This window comes from Hyla sarda, chromosome 1 (genome assembly GCF_029499605.1).
Source record: "Hyla sarda isolate aHylSar1 chromosome 1, aHylSar1.hap1, whole genome shotgun sequence".
Taxonomy (NCBI): domain Eukaryota; kingdom Metazoa; phylum Chordata; class Amphibia; order Anura; family Hylidae; genus Hyla; species Hyla sarda.
The window spans coordinates 403,497,330-403,515,980 of NC_079189.1; the positions used below are offsets into that span (position 1 = coordinate 403,497,330).

The following is an 18,651-nucleotide window of genomic DNA, read 5'->3' on the forward strand; positions in this document are numbered from 1 at the left end:
CAAATGCTGATTTTTGTGGTGAGAACGTAAAAGAGGTTTTCTTCTGATGACTCTTCCATGAAGACAATATTTATACAAGTATCTCTTTATAGTGGAATAGTGTACCACAACTCCAGTGTCTGCCAGATCTTTCTGAAGGGAGTGTGCAGTCAAAAATGGGTTTTGAATTGTTTTTCTCACAATCCTGTGAGCTGTTCTGTCTGATAGTTTTCTTGGTCTTCCAGATCTTGCTTTAACTTCCACTTTTCCTGATGACTGCCATTTCTAAATTACATTCCGAACTGAGGATATTGACATCTGAAAACATTTTGTTATCTTCTTATAGCCTTCTCCAGCTTTGTGAGTGTCAACTATTTTCAGTTTCAGATTTCTAGACAACTGCTTAGAAGAACCCATGGTGCTGATTGTTGGGACAAGGTCAGATGAGTCTGGGCATTTAAAACCTTTGAGATTAACATCACCTGGTCTTCCCAGATGATGATGATTGAGAACAATCCATGACACTGGCAGGTCTCAGCTTTGCAAAGGGGGCAGTGCATGCTATAAATTCTGCAGGGTGTCCAAACTTTTGCAGACACCATTTTTTTGTTTTCTGTTATTTTGAAAGTGATGGAAATAATATCGAACTTTTGTTGACATATTATAAGAATGTCTAATCTGTAATTTGATGCCTTTTGGAGATTTGTCCATCTTTCCTTGGCTTCTTCATGCACATAAATACAAATTTTTACCTGGGGTGCCCAAACTTTTGTATCCCCACTGTATATAGCACAGCACTGTACACTCAAATTTGTCCCTTTCCCTAACAGGGCATCTGAAGATTGCAGATCTTGTCTTTGGTGAGATTTGAACCTAGAACCCCAGCACTGCACGGCCACAGAACTAACCACTGAGCCACCATGTGACCCTAATATGCAAGGGAGCACCCCATGTCCTAAATGGCTTCAAGCCCCTACTACTAAAATTTAAAGGTGGCTCATGAGGTACATAAGGTCAGGGACCTGTACTGTAGATAATAACGTTATCTGCACAGTCATGCAGTTATCTTGTGGTGCCTTGGGAGTTAATGAAACATACAATTATCCCTGACACACTAATTCCTTCCCTCCCTAATTATATAAGACAGACTGACATATAAATGTGCCATGTATCCAGATTCTGAAAATAGAGAATATGAGGTTTCCCGTGTGTATTTTATGACCTACTTAAAAATCTACCAGAAAAAAAGACGTGATAATGCCATAAACTGTTAATTTTTTTTTACTCTTGAAGAAGGTAAGAAACCATATGGACATCATCTAAATCATTATCTAAATTCACAAACACTCCTGAGAAAGTTGTTTTAAGGCAACAGAAAGTGTGGGGTCGCTCAGTCGCTCATACGCACATTCTTATTGCTCCTCCATCTAGTCTGATGTCTATTTTTTATGATTCCCTGGTTCTGTGAGGTCATATATGGTATCATTATATTATTATTTCTTTGGATAATAGTCTTATGCAACTGATTTTCACTGATTAGAATCTATTATTGTATAGAATTACATCTGTGTCTACCATATTGGGGTAGTTGGTCATTTATATTAGGGAGTGAGCGCCCCTGGTGTGGGATGTATGGTCCTAAACCCATGGTTTCTGGAGATTTTGCGCTTTTATGAGCACATTTTTTATTGGTTTTAGAGAGGTTCCCTGTATGTTGATTAAGTGTACTTAATAAAGACTTTCTATGATTATATTATAGTGTGCGCCTATCTAGAGTGTTTTTTCTTTTTCCCAGTGTTATTTTAGGAACTCACACTTATCAGGTGGCTTTGACGTGGCGGGTGGACTTGTACGTTTTGATCAATAGGTATACTAATAACCTGTTAGTTTTTGAAATTATACTAAGAAGTAAGTAGATTATAGTACAAGTTGTGGATGAGCAGCCATGTTCCAACCACTGGGACCCCCCCCCCCGATCTCCCTAACGGGGCGCCGCCATAAGCGCTCATGGTGAGCGCTAAGGCACGTAGCGTCGACCTAGAGGTCGACGGTGACGCCCCGTCTCCTCCCCGTCCCCATACAGTTCTATGGGGGATGCGGAGAGGCACGAGTGCTGCCTCCCCGCCTCTCCCATAGAGATGTATGGAGGAGGCGTGCCGGCCACAACGTCATGCTGCGGCTGGCACGCCCCCTGCATGGGAGAGCCGCGGCCCCGTACAGGAGATTGCCGGGGGCCCCAGCGTTCAGACCCCATGCGATCAAACACTTATCCCCTATCTTGAGGATAGGGGATAAGTGTTTGTAACGCTGCAGATGTCCTTTTAAGTCAACCAAATATCATCAGCATAGACTGTAATATTGGGTTCCCTTTCCCCCAACTAATTTCTTTCTAGTTGGCTTCTAGTGCGTTGTCTAGAATTTGAATATATTAAGGAATCTTTTACTTGTTCCTATCCAGTGGTAATTGTAGATTCTGTGCTCCAATAGATGCTCATTTATTTACAGTGGAGTCTGTTGTGTAATTATCAGGGTAACAAACATTTTGATGGCTAGAATAGCATGGCAGGCAACATTACAATCGCCCTTAAAAATACTGGAACCCCTAGCACATACTGCAGAATGCATGAGTTAACAAACCATAGGGTAAGTGCACATAGCGTAGCCTCATATTTCTGCTCCATATTTTTACTGCTTTGATTGTGTATGTTGTCATTGTTTCAGACGTATATTTGTTGTTCATTCCACAAGCTACATCAATGCTTATTAATGCGAGCCATGAGGCCAGTGTGTTTTTTTTTAAACCTGGATAACCCTTCAAATCAAATGTAGATCAGAATAAATTGTAGTATTGTTTTTAGAAGCATTAGACAATGTGGTCCCATGTCTAGTTAATAAAAAAGTTAGATTGCGATATTAAAAAAAGAAAAAAAATTCACACTTTAAGGTTTAACTGTAGATACAGGATGTTTTGTTGCAAAAATTATACTAGGCACCTCCACCTCACCACCAATTACTTCACAGGCTTCAGAGTCCCACTGCTTCTAATAATGACTCGCTAAACAATCTGTATATGTTTCAAAATATTTACACATTTGTATATGGATAGAGAGCTATGGATAGAGAACTATGGCCCTCTTTGGGCTCCTTTTGCTATTGCTACCTATGTAATCCTATAACTTTCTCAGAGAAATCAACTCTGTGTTTTCGTCTGAGGATATTTATATAGAGATATGATTGTGCCTTTTAAATGACAGTTGTCTTAAGAGTTTAAGATAACTGTGAATTTTACTAAACATGTAAGAGTTTTCATTTTTCTACTAATCTTTTTATTACAGAAATATATATAGACTTCTTCTGGGATGGTTCATTCACAATGTTTTGCTGCTTCCTGCTGACTGATTTCTTAAGCCCTTTTACATCTTGATATTCAGACAATCCTGAATGAGACAGATGCCTCCTACTTATATTGTAGCATCCATGACTGTATTGGGAGCAAGCACAATATTTGGGGTGTTCACCAACTTACTGATTGTCATTGTGAATATTGTTGACAAGGTCAGAGGCAGAAAGCTCAATCCATCAGACCTCATTATGGTGACCCTTGGTTCATTTAATGTATTATTCCAGCTTATTATGCTGGTTAATGACTATGTGAGTTTTTTGGATGGCAAACTTTACAGCTCTGAACAAATCTATACTTTATTTACAGTTCTATTGGTTCTTCCTATTTTTTCCAGTTTCTGGATCACAGTTTGTCTCTCTGTCTACTACTACTTGCAGATCAGGATTTTCACTCATCAATGCTTAATCCGACTTAAACAAGGAGTGTCTCAGCTGATACCAAAACTACTTATTGCTTCAGTTTTTACTTCGGTGGCTAATGGGGTACCAGCTGCCTGGTACCGACACAAAGACCACCTTAGTTCAAGCATATTTAACAATCAGAGTCTAACTGCATCAAAAGCTAATATTGCGTATATGCTTCCCAGCACTGTCATTAGTTGCTCCCTTCCACTGACTGTCATTGGAATTGCTAATGGTATCATTATTAAATCACTGCTTTCACACAGCCATAAGGATGACAGAAATGCAAATGGAGACCTTAGTCCAAGAGCAGAAGCTCGTTTTCGAGCAGCTAGGACTATTGGGACCTTACTCCTTCTTTATATTTCATTTTATGTATCTGAGGTTCTTCTCCTTATAGATACTTTTCCTAGGAATAGTCCTGGATTCTGCGGCTGTTTGATGATAATATATATCTATCCTCCAGCACAGTCTGTGGTTCTGATACTGGGAAGCCCCAAGCTTAAACAAATCTCTATTTCTTTACTTCAATGTTTATTCAGTAAAGAACAATCTAAAAACATAGAGATTTTATTTATCAAGCTCTGACCCCATTATGGTGACTCACCACCTCACTGCAGGGCGGTCTTTCCAAACATTTTATTATGTAGAAGGTTTAGTACTATTAAATTGTGGTCTTAATATTACACTTTCTATGTAACTATGTAAGAAAATTCAACAATGTTGTAAGCAAAGATGTATGACATGGCAACTGTGCACCTACCTACATATTTCTGAAGTGGACGCTACCATTATTGAACATGACTATAGTGCTTTATTTTGCTTGATTATCTTTCTGATCACAAAAAGTGATTGTTCACATAAGGTGTACATGTCATTAGAAAAATCTTTTTAAATATCCTAGAGACATGTGAAAAGTTTTGATTGGCGGGTGCCTGATTGCCAAGATCTCTGCCGATCAGGAGAATGAGCGAGGAGAAGAGTGCGCTGCCACACTGTCCCCTCCCTGTATCCCCCTGGTTGTGTCACGTGAACGAGACACTCCCATAGACTTACATAAGTTAAAAGTTTTTTTTTAATGACAGTGGCCAATTAAAAATTATCACCCATGACTGCTACCTCAGCCAGTCAGCACCTCCATTCCAGATTATCTCCCAGAAAGAGGAAAAAAAAGAGAGAAACACTGCACTTTGTAGGGATGGACATCTAATATGCTTGTAAAGGTATGCATATAGTTTAGGTAAAGTTCTCATCTTATAGGGTAGTGAACAGGCCACCTTTTGGCCATTCATGACACTAATGCTGGGGATGCTGCCAGACTTCTTCAACTAATCTTATATTAAACTTTCAGTATCTGTCCTGAAGGTATACACATTGCCATATGTAAAAAAAAAAAAAAAAGAAAGAAGATTTTCCTTAGCACTGCTTTCAGGGGTTTCCAAAGTCATAGCCATATATTTGTTTTTATATACTTTCTTTTCTTTTCAGCTGTATAAAGTGTGACTTGTTTCGTGGTTCGACCAACCCCTTCCTCAGATACAAGATACACCTACACATCCTTGTCTCCTAGGGAAAAACATTATCTGAAGGGATCCAAGTCTACCTGTCTGCACCAACTAGAGACTTCAGGGTAGAGCCCTGTGGAGGAACTGTTTTCTCAATTCCTCTACTGCCAGCTTCTGCTGTATTTCTGAACATTACTGCCTATTCCCGCAAGGTGTGTGTTCCACTCCCGTTCACTTACACAACCCATCTGATTCCAATCTTCCAATCCCGCCCACACCCACAAACATTTTGTCACAGCTTTTAGAGATAGCTCCTCCACTGTGTAGTTTCATTACCTTCCCCCCTGTGCCATTTAATTACCTCCTTGTGCCATTTCATTACCCCCTGTGCCATTTTAGAGATTTGCAGCACTGCACAGGATTTTGTGGGACACTAGTATGTTGGATCCCAATCCCATTGCAGTCTCCAGCTAGGCTATCCTCATGCACATAAACTGAAAAGGTTTTAATGTATGTGGACAACTTCAGAAAACAAGGGTAAGAAAAGGACCCAAGATCAATGGCTTACTACAAATAGTGCATCAGTTTTAATCTTTTGAAAAAGGTATCTGGAAAAACAATACTAGCAATAACAACTATACAATAGTTAGAATAGTAGCAGTACATACAGTAAATGCTGTAATGCAGTGTATTTTTTCTATTTATTATGAAGGTTTACCTTTTCATGGGAGCTATAAAATCCTTTCAGTATTATAAACACACTGTATATTATATTGTTCTGGTAGAAAAAAAAGTTGCCTTGTGTTATTTAAAGAAAACCCTCTAAAAATAAATTCTGTTGTCTGTCTGATGGTCTCTTATTGTGCATGAGCAGCTCTTTGCCATTAATGATCAAATTCCATTTTGCAGTCATTTATTTTTTATTATAAACTACAGAGTTGGAGTAGATTCCTACAAAACATAACTGCATCATCATTGTATAACAGACTTGTTTTATAGTGAAAACATAAGTAAAGAAATATTTAAAAATATATATGAATAAATGACAATATGTAGCTTTAAATATGTAGCTTGATAAATTACCCAGCCAGGATATGCTGGGATTGATCAGTGAAAGGTCCTTAGAATGGGGATCTTGTCAAACTTTGTCAACTAACTGTATATTATAAGGAAATAAATGTTTTCCTTAAAGGAAAACTGTCAGCCTGTTCACCCACACTAAACCTTATACACTGGCTTATAGTGTAGGTGAACAGGAATCAAACAGGATCACTTATTTAAATATGTCCAGTAGGACCTGAGATATGTCCCCCTAAAGATCTGCTAAATTCAGTGAATCGTGCAGGGCGGGCGGGGCTTCGCAAGGGGCTTCATCAGTTTCGTCAATTTACATATTTATTGTCTGTGACCCCACATCCTATTGGAGTCACTAAGCCCCGGCCCCTGCAAAGACATACTTCATATTTCCAATTCTAGAGGATCGATGCATGTTATCATTTATATTACACATAAGTGTGGTCTGGAATAAATATACCAAATCTATTATACAAAAATAGAAGGAGACTTGCAAACATGATAATAAAATCCTTACTACCAGGTAAAAATATACCAAATTTAGTAAAGGGGTCATCCAATCAAAAAGAACTGATCCTCTATCCACAAGCTGAGATCCCCTGCTATGTTCAGAATGAGGCCCTTGCTCTCGGAGTGAGCATGTGCTGCAGACTGCACTCACTTCATTCATTTCTATTTCCCAGTATCGGGGCATTAGGCATCTCACTATTAGCATCGATGGATATAAGTGGTGCTCTTCTCTTGAAACTAAAGTCCATCCAAAAGAACAGTCCAACATAGAAAAAAGAGCAACACTTATACAATAAAATTCAATCATTTTATTGTATTTGACTTGTATTGTTTTGGCGTACATCATGGTACATTGCTGGACAGAAATGGGGCTACGGCCATTTTGCAACAATCCAGCTTTATCTGAGGGACAACAGCTGCAGAGCCGAGCATAGCCACTAATAAAAGAAGTTAAGCAGCTGATGAGCACATAAATTATACATTTATTTTATTAGCCTAATTAGAAGATGCTTTACAGCTTTCAAATCTGCAAGTACTAAAAAATAAAACAAAAATCTGAAAAGGAGGCAATGAGCCTCATGCTAGAAGCAGAGAGGCTCCCTTGTGGCACCTGTGCCGTAGGTTCGCCATTGCTGCTTTATAATATCATCCCTGCTGATGCTGCTTTTTAGGGTGTACTATACAGAGACAAAGTAAAGGAAAATCCCTTTGTCTGAATATGTGCAGTGTATAAGAGACATCATAGAGGCTAGGTTCCTAACAGATTGGTACAGCTAAAGATTACTGATAAATCTTGTAGAGGGAAAAATTGGTGAAAAATGTTACATACATATTATACAATATTTACAATAATTGCAGACATCTTTACTAGTATTTACTAGTATTCTACTGTTTACTAGGTTTTCAGAGGCAGTTTCTAGGCAACTGTTCTTAGTCTGTTTGCAGAGTAAGGGATCAGGCAATCACTGATTTCTCCAGTCTGGATTGTTTAGGTGGAGTTTCTTTAGTTAGGCTGGGTTCACACTACGTTTTCCCCCATACGGGAGCGCATACGGCAGGGGGGAGCTAAAAGCTCGCGCTCCCGTATGTCAACCGTATGCGCTCCCGTATGTCATTCATTTCAATGAGCCGACCGGAGTGAAACGTTCGGTCCGGTCGGCTCATTTTTGCGCCGTATGCGCTTTTACAACCGGACCTAAAACTGTGGTCAACCACGGTTTTAGGTCCGGTTGTAAAAGCGCATACGGCGCAAAAATGAGCCGACCGGACCGAACGTTTCACTCCGGTCGGCTCATTGAAATGAATGACATACGGGAGCGCATACGGTGACATACGGGAGCGCGAGCTTTTAGCTCCCCCCTGCCGTATGCGCTCCCGTATGGGGGAAAACGTAGTGTGAACCCAGCCTAAGCCTGAAAAATCTGTTAAATCTGTGAAGATAATAGAGTATTCAGTGTTTTTTTCTAGCCTAAGTGTTCATTTAGTTTAGTTCCTGTCTTAGATCCTTGACTATTTATTTTTCTACTTTTTATTTTTTACATGCCTTTAATGTCTGTTATCAGGCTACAACGGGTCCCAAAAGATCCCTCTTACTATTATGGGGTCCCTCAGGCGCCGTTTTTTTTAACGGGAGTAGCGTGAGAAAAAGACTATACATGATGTATTTTTTCTCCCGCTATTCTCCCGTTTCCTTAACGTGTGTTGCACTGGTGTGTCACAAGGGCAGCGTGAAAGAAGCCTAAGTTTAGTTTATAGACAGATCTAGATTTAGGAAGTTAATAAGGACTTTTCTGTGTTTGTGTTTGTATTTGTATTATCATCTTTTGTTTAATTCCTGGCTGTCATCTGTGTCATTAAATTGAATCATCCTCCAAACCATCATCCCCAGTTTTAGTCTTCAAGTGGCAAGCTGCCATCTTGTTCTTATTACCTTCTGATATTGAAAAGCGCCTGTATGTTTTCCATGTAACTGATTGCTAGTCATTCTTTTCTGTTCTTAGGAGTATCTAAGTCATGGGAGGCACATTAAGGCCCCAGAAAATATGGCTGCTAAAGAGGTATAGCCTAGTGCTGAAGTCTAGTGACCAGATTGTACCCACATGACAGTTTATCATAAAAAGTAATCTAAAACTACAATTATGCTTTAACTTCTGATTTTTGTCTTGTCTATACTTATGACGTTTTAATAAAGACCCCAGCACTCACAATCTTGCTTCTTTGTTACATTATTTTAGCATATAATGGATACAATAAGCAGGACATATTTCAGCCCATCCTAAGCCTTTCTAAAGTGTTATATACTCCACTTGTTGATGATAACAAATGTGTCACCCAAGTAACCAAAATAAAACATAATATTATATTTCTGCTTCTTCAATGTGGTAATTTAGTTGAATAAAGGAAACAAAAGAATACAAATTATTAAAATAATACACAAAAACAAACAAATAACCCCCTTGGTGTACCACACAGTAGAGTGGGTAGATCAATGGGTTGGGGAAGAGTAGGGAGGTCGCTCCAGTAGGTAGACAGGTTCCTTTAGGTAATGGTAGCCCCCTGTATGTAACAGTAGCCCTCTTTAGGTAGAAAAAGCCCCCTTTATGTAGTAGTAGCCCCTTTAGGTAGTAGCAGCTCCTTTTAGGTAGTAGCATTCCCCTTTAGGTATTTAACTGGTTAACGACCATGGATGTCTATACTCGTCCAATGGCCATTAACCGTGTATGATGCGGGCTCCTGACTCAAGCCCGCGTCATACCGCTCGGCCCCCAGCTGATTCTTGTAGTTGGGGGCCGGCGTTAATAGCCGACAAGCGGTGATCGCCGCGCCCGGCTATTAACCCTTTAGACCACCGCTGTCAGAGCTGACAGCTGCGTCTAAAGGTGCCTGTATCCTATCCCTGGTGGTCCGGGGGGGTGGATCGCCCCCCTGCAGCGCGATCGTGGGGGGGAGGGCGATTCGCTGTGGAGGTAGCCAGAGGGCTTACCTCTCCTTCCATGCTGGCTCCGGAGCTCTGATTGAAAAAAGCCTTGCAGAGCCAGGCTTTATCAATCGAGCGAGGAATCAAATGATTCCTCTAACCCCTTTAAAAGTTTAAATCACCCCCCTTTTCCCAAATTCCATATAAAAAATATATAAAATAAACATAAACATATGTGGTATCGCCGCGTGCGTAAATGTCCAAACTATATAAATATATCATAAATTAAACCACACGATCAATGGCTTATGCTTAAAAAAATTCCAAAGTCCACAATAGCATATTTTTGGTCACTTTTTACACCATAAAAAAAGGAATAAAAATCTATCAAAAAGTCAGATCAAAACAAAAATGGTACCGACTAAAACTTCAGGTCATGGTGCAAAAAATGAGCCCTAATACTGCCCCATACGCAGAAAATAAAAAAGTAAAATTTTAAATGTATTAATTTTTGTGCATGTAGTCATGATTTTTTCCAAAAGTATGACAAAATCAAACCTATATAAATAGGGTATCATTTTAATCGTATGGACCTACAGAATAAAGATAAAGTGTCCTTTTCACCGAAAAATGTACTGCGTAGAAACGGAAGCCCCCAAAACGTACAAAATTGAGTTTTTTCCTCAATTTTGTCACACATAGATTTTTTTCCCGCTTCGCCGTAGATTTTTGAGTAAAATCACTGATGTCATCAAAAAGTAGAATTGGTGGCGCAAAAAATAAGCCCTTATATGGATTTTTAGGTGCAAAATTGAAATTTTTAAAAGGTAAGGAGGAAAAAACGAAAGTGCAAAAACAGAAAAACGCTTGGTCCTTAAGGGGTTAAGTAGCAGTAGCCCCTTTCAGGTAGCAGCAGCCCCCCTTTAGGGAGTAGTAGCAGCCTCCTTTAAGGTAGTAGCTGCCCCCTTTAGGTAGTAGCAGCCCTTAGCAGCCCTCTTTAGGTAGTAGTAGTAGCTCCCATTTTGGTAATAGTAGCCCACTTTTAGGTAGTAGTAGAGTTTTCCCAATGCTTTCAGGGCATTCCGCAAGGCCAGCTGACCCTTGGGTTGTAGTAGCCCCCCCCCCCCCCACCCCTCTGCATGTAGCATCAAAATAGTATGTTTAAAATTGTCATTTTCTGACCCCTATAACTACTTTATTTTTCTGCATACAGGGATGTATGAGAGCTAATTTTTTCTGAAGTTTCTGAGTAGTAGCAGCCCCCTTTAGGTAGTAGTAGCTCCCATTTCGGTAATGGTAGCCCACTTTTAGGTAGTAGTAGAGTTTTCCCGATGCTTTCCAGGCCTTCCGCAGGGCCAGTGGACCCTTAGAGTAGTAGTAGCACCTTGTAAGTAGCACTAGCCCCCCCCCCCACCCCGTATGTAGTATCAGCCCCTCTTTAGGCAGCAGTAGTCCCTCAAAATTCAGGCAGGCAGTGTTTTAACCCATTAAGGATCGGCCCATTTTTCAATTTTGCACTTTTGTTTTTTCCTCCTCACCTTCTAAAATTCATAACGCTTTCAATTTCCACCTACAGACCCATATGAGGACTTGTGATTTGCATCACCAATTTTACTTTGTAATGACATCAATCATTTCACCACAAAATGTATGGTGAAACCAGAAAAAGGTGGGGGGAAGGACAGAACAAAAGGGAACAGCTACCCCCGCCACCTTCGTATCAGAAACAGCAGAATATACTTGCGGATAAAGATGATTGAGGAATTAAAAGGATTCAGAAAGGTCAAAATGTGCCTCCTGGAGAAAAACAACATCAGCCCGTAGTGATACTAACTCCCTTTTTAACAAACGCTTCTTAGAGGGGGAGTTGAGGGCCTTAACATTCAAGGAGACACACCTAATCATGATGGATGAGTAGAGGAGAATATAGCCAATGAAGAAACATACTCACAGAAAGGTTCCTTCGAACCAGGGCATACCATTGATGAGGAGACTGAGAACCCAGGACTCTGGAGGGAAGAGGCGGGGAAACAGGACCTAAGGAAGGATATAGCCGAGAGAGAAAGAAAAAGAGGAGGCACCAAATGAGCTGACAGACAAACATCAGACAGACAGGAGGACATAAGACAGAACAAAAACAATAATGAGCAATCAATTGAACCATAGGCTTAATAGCCAATGTGGAGGCCAAGACCACCAATGTGGACAGTAAGCCAATGCATGGGCAGTCCATTGCTTAAGCCTCACGGGGAAAAAATGGGAAAACACCACCATGGAGTAACCATCAAACAGATTAACACTCTGCCCCGAGGCCACAGCAGAAGAACACATCCTGAAAAAGGAAACTATGGGTAACCAATGAATGCCTTAGCATAAGAACAGTAATAAATGCAAAAACAGTACAATGTAGCATTCAACTAAAACTGTGATGCAGGTAGAGAAAGACCAAAACCAACTAATATCCCAGCCAGGAACAGTGACAGTAAGAGGGAGACTTCAGGCTCCTATGTACAACTCAAAGGGGAGCCCGCGGAGGACCCCTGGGGTCACGGGGAGGAGATCTTTTCTGGAGCCCGGACCGACGGGATGGGACCGGTTGCCACACTGGAGGCAAAGGAGGTGAAGGAGATGTCAGTTCCCAATCCACTAATTGGGGCACTGTCAGATCCAAGACAGAGCAAAAGGGTGATAGATCCGAGAAGGAGCGTAATACAGCAGAGCATCCATCTCTACGAGCAGTTAGAGAAAATGGAAAGTCCCACCGATATGGCACTTGGTGAGAGTGAAGAACTGCCAGGAGTGGTTGTAGCAACCGTCATTTCCGGAGCGTCGGCCAGGACAGATCTTGATACAGCTGAATGGGAGCCCCGTCAAAGTTCTTCAGAGATCAAGCTTTAGCCATAATATCCTCCTTAACTTTGAACATAACATCCCTAGGAGTGCCCTATCTGATTTAGGGGGAAGGGCACTATGTGCTCTGTCCAGTTTGATCTTGTGGGTAGAGGGCTCGCCCAGAATAAGGTTGAAAATAGCTTCCAGAGTGATATGAAGACCTTTCGCACCGGTCGTCTCCAGCAGCCCCCGTACCCGGATGTTGTTGCGCCTCCTTCCATTATCCAAATCTACATGGTCCTGCAGGTCACTAAGAAAGTCCATTTGTGATGCAATGGTAGAATGAAGCTGAGCAATGTAGGCCCTAGTTGTATCATGGGCATCCTCCAGCCCCTCGACCCGGTCAGAGACATGCTGTAAATCTTGGCGGAGGGACGAAATTTCTGCCCGACAAGTGTCAACGTTGGAATTTTTTTTACGTCCAAGGCGATCTGTGATGTCCAGCATTAGACACTGGTCCTGGTGGCTGATAGATCAGCCGCGACCCCATGTCATAGCAGGGAAGTTGGACCAGGGCGCTAAAGACACCATGAGGGACATTTATCATTGTTTGCTTTGGCAAGCGATGTTCTGTAGGAGGTTGATAAATTTGGCTCACATAAGCAAAAACCAATAAATCACTTTTGAATACCATTTTTTTTAGCACACATAAGCAAAAAACAATAGTTTACTTCAGAACACCACTTTGTAACCCCACCTCAAATCGCAGCTGTGAAGGAAATTTGCAAGATATATATATATATATATATATATATATATATATATATATGGGTTTTCAAGACTAGACTAAACCAACACCGATATAGTATTAGGAAAGGACGCAATGACCTACCAGTGGCCAAACATTTTAGCGAGGCTAATCACACAGAAAGAGACCTGAAATGCGTTATTAGTGACCATATTCCCCCCCCCCTCCCCCTAAACGAGGAGGGGACCGTACTAATATGCTTAAACACAGAGAATTACAGTGGATACACGAATTACAGTCCCTTCGTCCAAAGGGCCTGAACGTTCAGTTCGTGGTGACTCCGCAGATTTATAGGGTGTAATTTTATATACTGATGCTTCGGCTATACCCCCATTAGTTTGGATTTTATGATGTGATTCTATTCACTTAAACATTTATATCTGTTTTTCCTATATATTAATTTGCCTATATATTTTTTGCTTTTTAGTGTATCCACCGGACACGGGACAGGGGCTGAACTACAGAGGAGAACCATAGAGGAGAATTTCTATTCACACATTTGTTGTTTAAGATTACCCCCCCCCCCCCCACCCCTTTTTTTCTTTTTCTCAATTAATGAATATTTGGTATCTGTAGTATTGCACTTAAACCATGTCCTTTTATCTACAATAAATATCTTTCTTAATATCACTTTGGCGCAGTTCATTACTGAGATTTGGCGATTTTTTTCTATATCCGCACTTGATGCATGAACTGCATGGATGGTACCCAAGACACAAAGTGTGTGGACTCCGAATACCAAGCCACTAAACCAATGATAGCGGAGTGACACAGAACCCTGTGTGCTCCAAAATCTTGGTTACACATGCATATCCCAGTCCTGGGATGTGCGGTGAAAATGTGACAAGGTGGGGTGGTGATTTTGTGCCCAGGTATGTGTGATACTGAATGGCGGTGGGTGACATAATTTATGCCAGTCTCATTATATACTCATATTATCACCATAGGTGTGCTGCTAACACTATCTGTATGATAGTTCTATATTACTGTGCCCAGAGTGCTGATTATATTCAGCTGGTATTTGCACATACATGCGCCTTAATAAATACTTTATCCCTTAACTTGCCCATTTGCAAGATGGCCGGGTTCGATGCAATGATACCAGATGCTCATGCGCCCTCGGTATGCCTCCCCAGGGCTAGAGCCGAGTCACGCGATTGCCCTCGTCAGCGAGGGTTGCCGCTGGACCCGTGCGCATGCCCGTGCGGGGGACATCTGATAGGCGCCTGTATACTGTCAAAAACAGCTAGCGCTAACCCCCAATTATTACCCCGTACCCACCAGCACAGGGGTACTGAGAAGAGCCAGTACCAACAGGCCCAGAGATTCAAAAATGGGTCCTGGGCCTAGGTGGTAACAGGCTGGCATTATTTAGGCTGGGGAGGGTAGTAACAATGGTTCCCACCCACACTGGTAATGCCAGGCTGTTGCTGCTTGGTTTGTATCTGTCTGAGATAAAAAATAGGGGGAGCCACACACCTTTTGTATAAATAATTAAATACTAATAAAAAAATGCATAGGGTTCCCCCTGACATTAGCAGGGTGGGCGAGGACCATTGTTACTGGCCCTCCCCAGCCTAAATAACGCCAGCCTACGCCAGCCTGTTACCGCCTAAGCCAAGGAGCGCCATTTTTTATGCTCCGGGCCTGTTGGTACTGTCTCTCCCCGGCACCACTGTCTCGGTGGGTACCGGGGTAATGATTGGGGGTTAGCAATATCTGTTTTTGTGGCTAACACTAAGCCCCGACTTAGTAATGGACTTCGTCTATAAGAAGGCTTCCACTACTAAGCCTGTAAAGTAAAAAAAAAAAAATACACGTTTAAAATACTTTTATTCGAAAAAAAAAAACACTCCCCACACAAACCTTGGTTAACTATTTTAGTAAAATTAAACAAAAAAATAAAAAAACGCTGGTCATCGACGTAGTCCACCCAATCCAAAGTAGTCCACAGGGTACACGGATTTGAAATGAGAAGAAAAAAAAAACACGGAAAATAGGTTAGTAAATTTTTTTGTCACTTGCCTGCACATTTCCTACCCGCGCCGCACGACTACAACTCCCACAACTCCCAGCATGTCCACACTGTAAGGACATGCACGACTACAACTCCTAGGACATGCTGGGAGTTGTAGTCATGCGGCACAAGCGGGAGATGGGCTTGTCACGACTACAACTCCCAGCATGTCCTTACTGTAAGGGCACACTGGGAGTTGGAGTTGTGTGGCCCGGGTGGGTGACAAGAAAGCCAGGGAAGCGTGGGGCATTGCGCTCCGCTCCCTGGCTTCCTAGAGGGGAAAATTAAGTTATGGCACTGTAACTTCATATTTCCCGCTGGCAGCTGTGATTGGCCAGGCGGTCAAGGCTAATCACAGGTTCTCCAGGGAAATATGAAATTGCAGTGCCGTAATTTCATATTCCTGTCACCGACTCCGCTCCCCGGCTACTCGCCCATATCTACCATCAGCTTGCAAGCTGTTGGAACTACAACTCCCAGCCTCATGTCCTCACTGTAAGGGCATGCTGGGAGTTGTAGTCCAGCAATAGCTAGCGGGCAGATGGTAGATGCAGGCGGGTGGCCGGGGAGCGGAGCTGCGCACATAAGTCGCAGTTTGCGACTTTATGTGCGACTTTGTTTTAAATGCTGTCAAGGGCAAGTTTGTGAGGCTTTTGCACTGCCGCTGGGCTCCGTTAGTGGGACAGAGCCCAAAGGGAGGCATAATGGGCACATAGGCCCACATTTATCATTGTCTTTAGACAGTTTTTTGTGTCTAAAAAAGGGGCAAAAAAGGCGCAAGCAGGGTTTTTTGTGCCTTTTTTTTCCCCTTTTTGTTTACACATTTCTGCTGATTTTGAGTTGCAATCCACTGATTTTGAGTTGCAATCCACTGATTTTGGCAATACACATGATATGGAAGGGATTTATCATTGCGCCTTTTTGTAAAAAGGAGCAAAAAAAGGTGCAAAGCCACTGAAAAGTCTCTAAAACTATACCAGCCCAGACATGGTGTAGCTTTTTGGTGTATGTGTAGATTCAGAAAATGTGACCTGCACAAAATTTATCAAAGCTCTTTTACCTTTTAATCGATTTGGTGCTCCTACACATTATCAGCACACACAAAAAAGGTGTAAAAAATGCTTCACTTGCACTGCAATGATAAATGTGGGCCATAGGATCCCATTTACTTTAATGGGATTCTCTGACATCCATTAGTGCAGCCGTTATTCTGTCAGAAGATAGCAGGAGAAAAAGACGTTGCAAGCACAAATTCTTCTCCTGCTATCTTCTTTCTTCCTTCACACTGCCGGACACTAACGCCAGTGTGAAAGGGGCCTACGCCAGGTCTGACCTGGCTTACACTTGCAACTTTTTTAAGGGGGTTTGCAACTTTTTTTTTTTTTTTTGCACGTGCGACTTTCACACTTGATAAATTCCCGACCACTGCAAAGTGAAAACTGAAAATTGCTTAGGTAGGGCTGACTGGTACTTTATGCTTACCCACAAAAGCCGCATAAAAAATTGTTTAGGAGCACGTAAAACTTTTTGTGCGACTTTTGTAGACAAAAAAAAAACTCGAAATCCCTTGATAAATCTCCTTCTATGTGTCTTGGGGCATAACAAAACTTCACACTACATAAGCATTATGTGGCTTATTTGGACAGTGGACACCAACAGTCCTTCCTGCACAGGGTACCACACTACAGGGCAATGTTATATAGACACTATGTGGCATGTTGGAGCACCAACAATCCATCCTGCACAGGCTGCCACACTTCATGTTATTTGGATACTATGTGGCATATTGGGACACCAACAATCATTCCTTCACGTGATGCCACACAACAGGGCAATGTTATATAGACACTATGTGGCATGTTGGAGCACCAACAATCCATCCTGCACAGGCTGCCACACTTCATGTTATTTGGATATTATGTGGCATATTGGGACACCAACAATCATTCCTTCACATGATGCCACACAACAGGGCAATGTTATATAGACACTGTGGCATGTTGGGGCAACAATCCCTCCTAAACAGGGTGCCATCTCACCTAAGGCCAGCCCACAAGTATATACAAAAGCATTATGTTCTCGTGCTTAGTTATTTAGTGTATGCAATATTTCTTGGCTAAACCTGAATTCTTTTCAGTATTTAACGCCAATCAATATTAATCAAATACATTGTGAACACAAAACCAAACTGATGATATAGCATATGTTAATTGCAATATCATTTAGTTATGGAAACCAGCACTGTATATGGACCCATTCATATTATTACAGAGGGAAAATAAATTCCATATGGGAATTATCCTTATTACATGGAGTCACTGCCTAGAACAATCCCAAGCTATAATTTGTAAATGTTTTGGGAATAAGGACAGAAACAGAAAACATATATTTTAATGCATATACACACCTCCTGCTAAACCGATAGGTCAGTGCACATCTACAGTATATATATAGATTGCTTTGAGGTATGCTTGTGTAAAAGGCATCTAAATGGAGGACAGAAACAGAGCTTCACAGGACCTTAACATTGAGGTAAGGAACATTTCTATGGTACCACTGATAAATGCCTCTAAAACACTTAATCTTCATAATCCTTCGGTGTGTTATTGAAATAAGCACCTTTATCTGTAGAATTTCCCCCTCTCTAAAGGCTCCCAAGTTCTAGTTAAATGTGATCTTTGTCTTGTATGTCCTAGTCAGGGATATAGTTATAGGAGGTGCAGGGATAGCAGTCACACCTGGGCCTTCGTGACTGATAGGGCCCAAAGGTTTCCCTGCTGCATAAAAAGAAACTGGTCAAAAAATTGGCCTAATTCAGAAAAATAGTGACTGTCCAGAGTGGAATATTGATAAAATATATACCGATCAAATCACACCTGACTCATAATTTGTGAAAAAACGTATAACAAACTTTATTTGAAATGCATCATATATAATAAAACCAGACAGCCCTCGTTTACCCACTAGTTTTTGTAGGGTTATTTTGGTGCATAGTGTCAGAGACATGTCTGAGACTATGGCCCAGATTTTTGAAACTGTGTGAGAGAAAAAATGGAGGGATTTTTCCACAACAACCAATCACAGCTCAGCTAATGAGCTCTGGTAAAGTGAAAGCTGAGCTGTGATTGGTTGCTGTAGGAAAATCCCTCCACTTTTTCTCTCACACAGTTTCATAAATCTGGGCGTATGTCTCACTGTCTCAGAC

General features: G+C 41.4%; 1 protein-coding gene across 1 annotated transcript; it reads left to right on the forward strand.

Moving 5' to 3' along the window:
- The first annotated feature begins 3,429 nt into the window (after positions 1–3,429).
- LOC130308515 (taste receptor type 2 member 119-like) lies at positions 3,430–4,371 on the forward strand. Its single transcript, XM_056552251.1, has one exon. It carries the CDS (start codon positions 3,430–3,432, stop codon positions 4,369–4,371), a length of 942 nt encoding a protein of 313 aa, XP_056408226.1.
- The last annotated feature ends 14,280 nt before the right edge of the window (positions 4,372–18,651 follow it).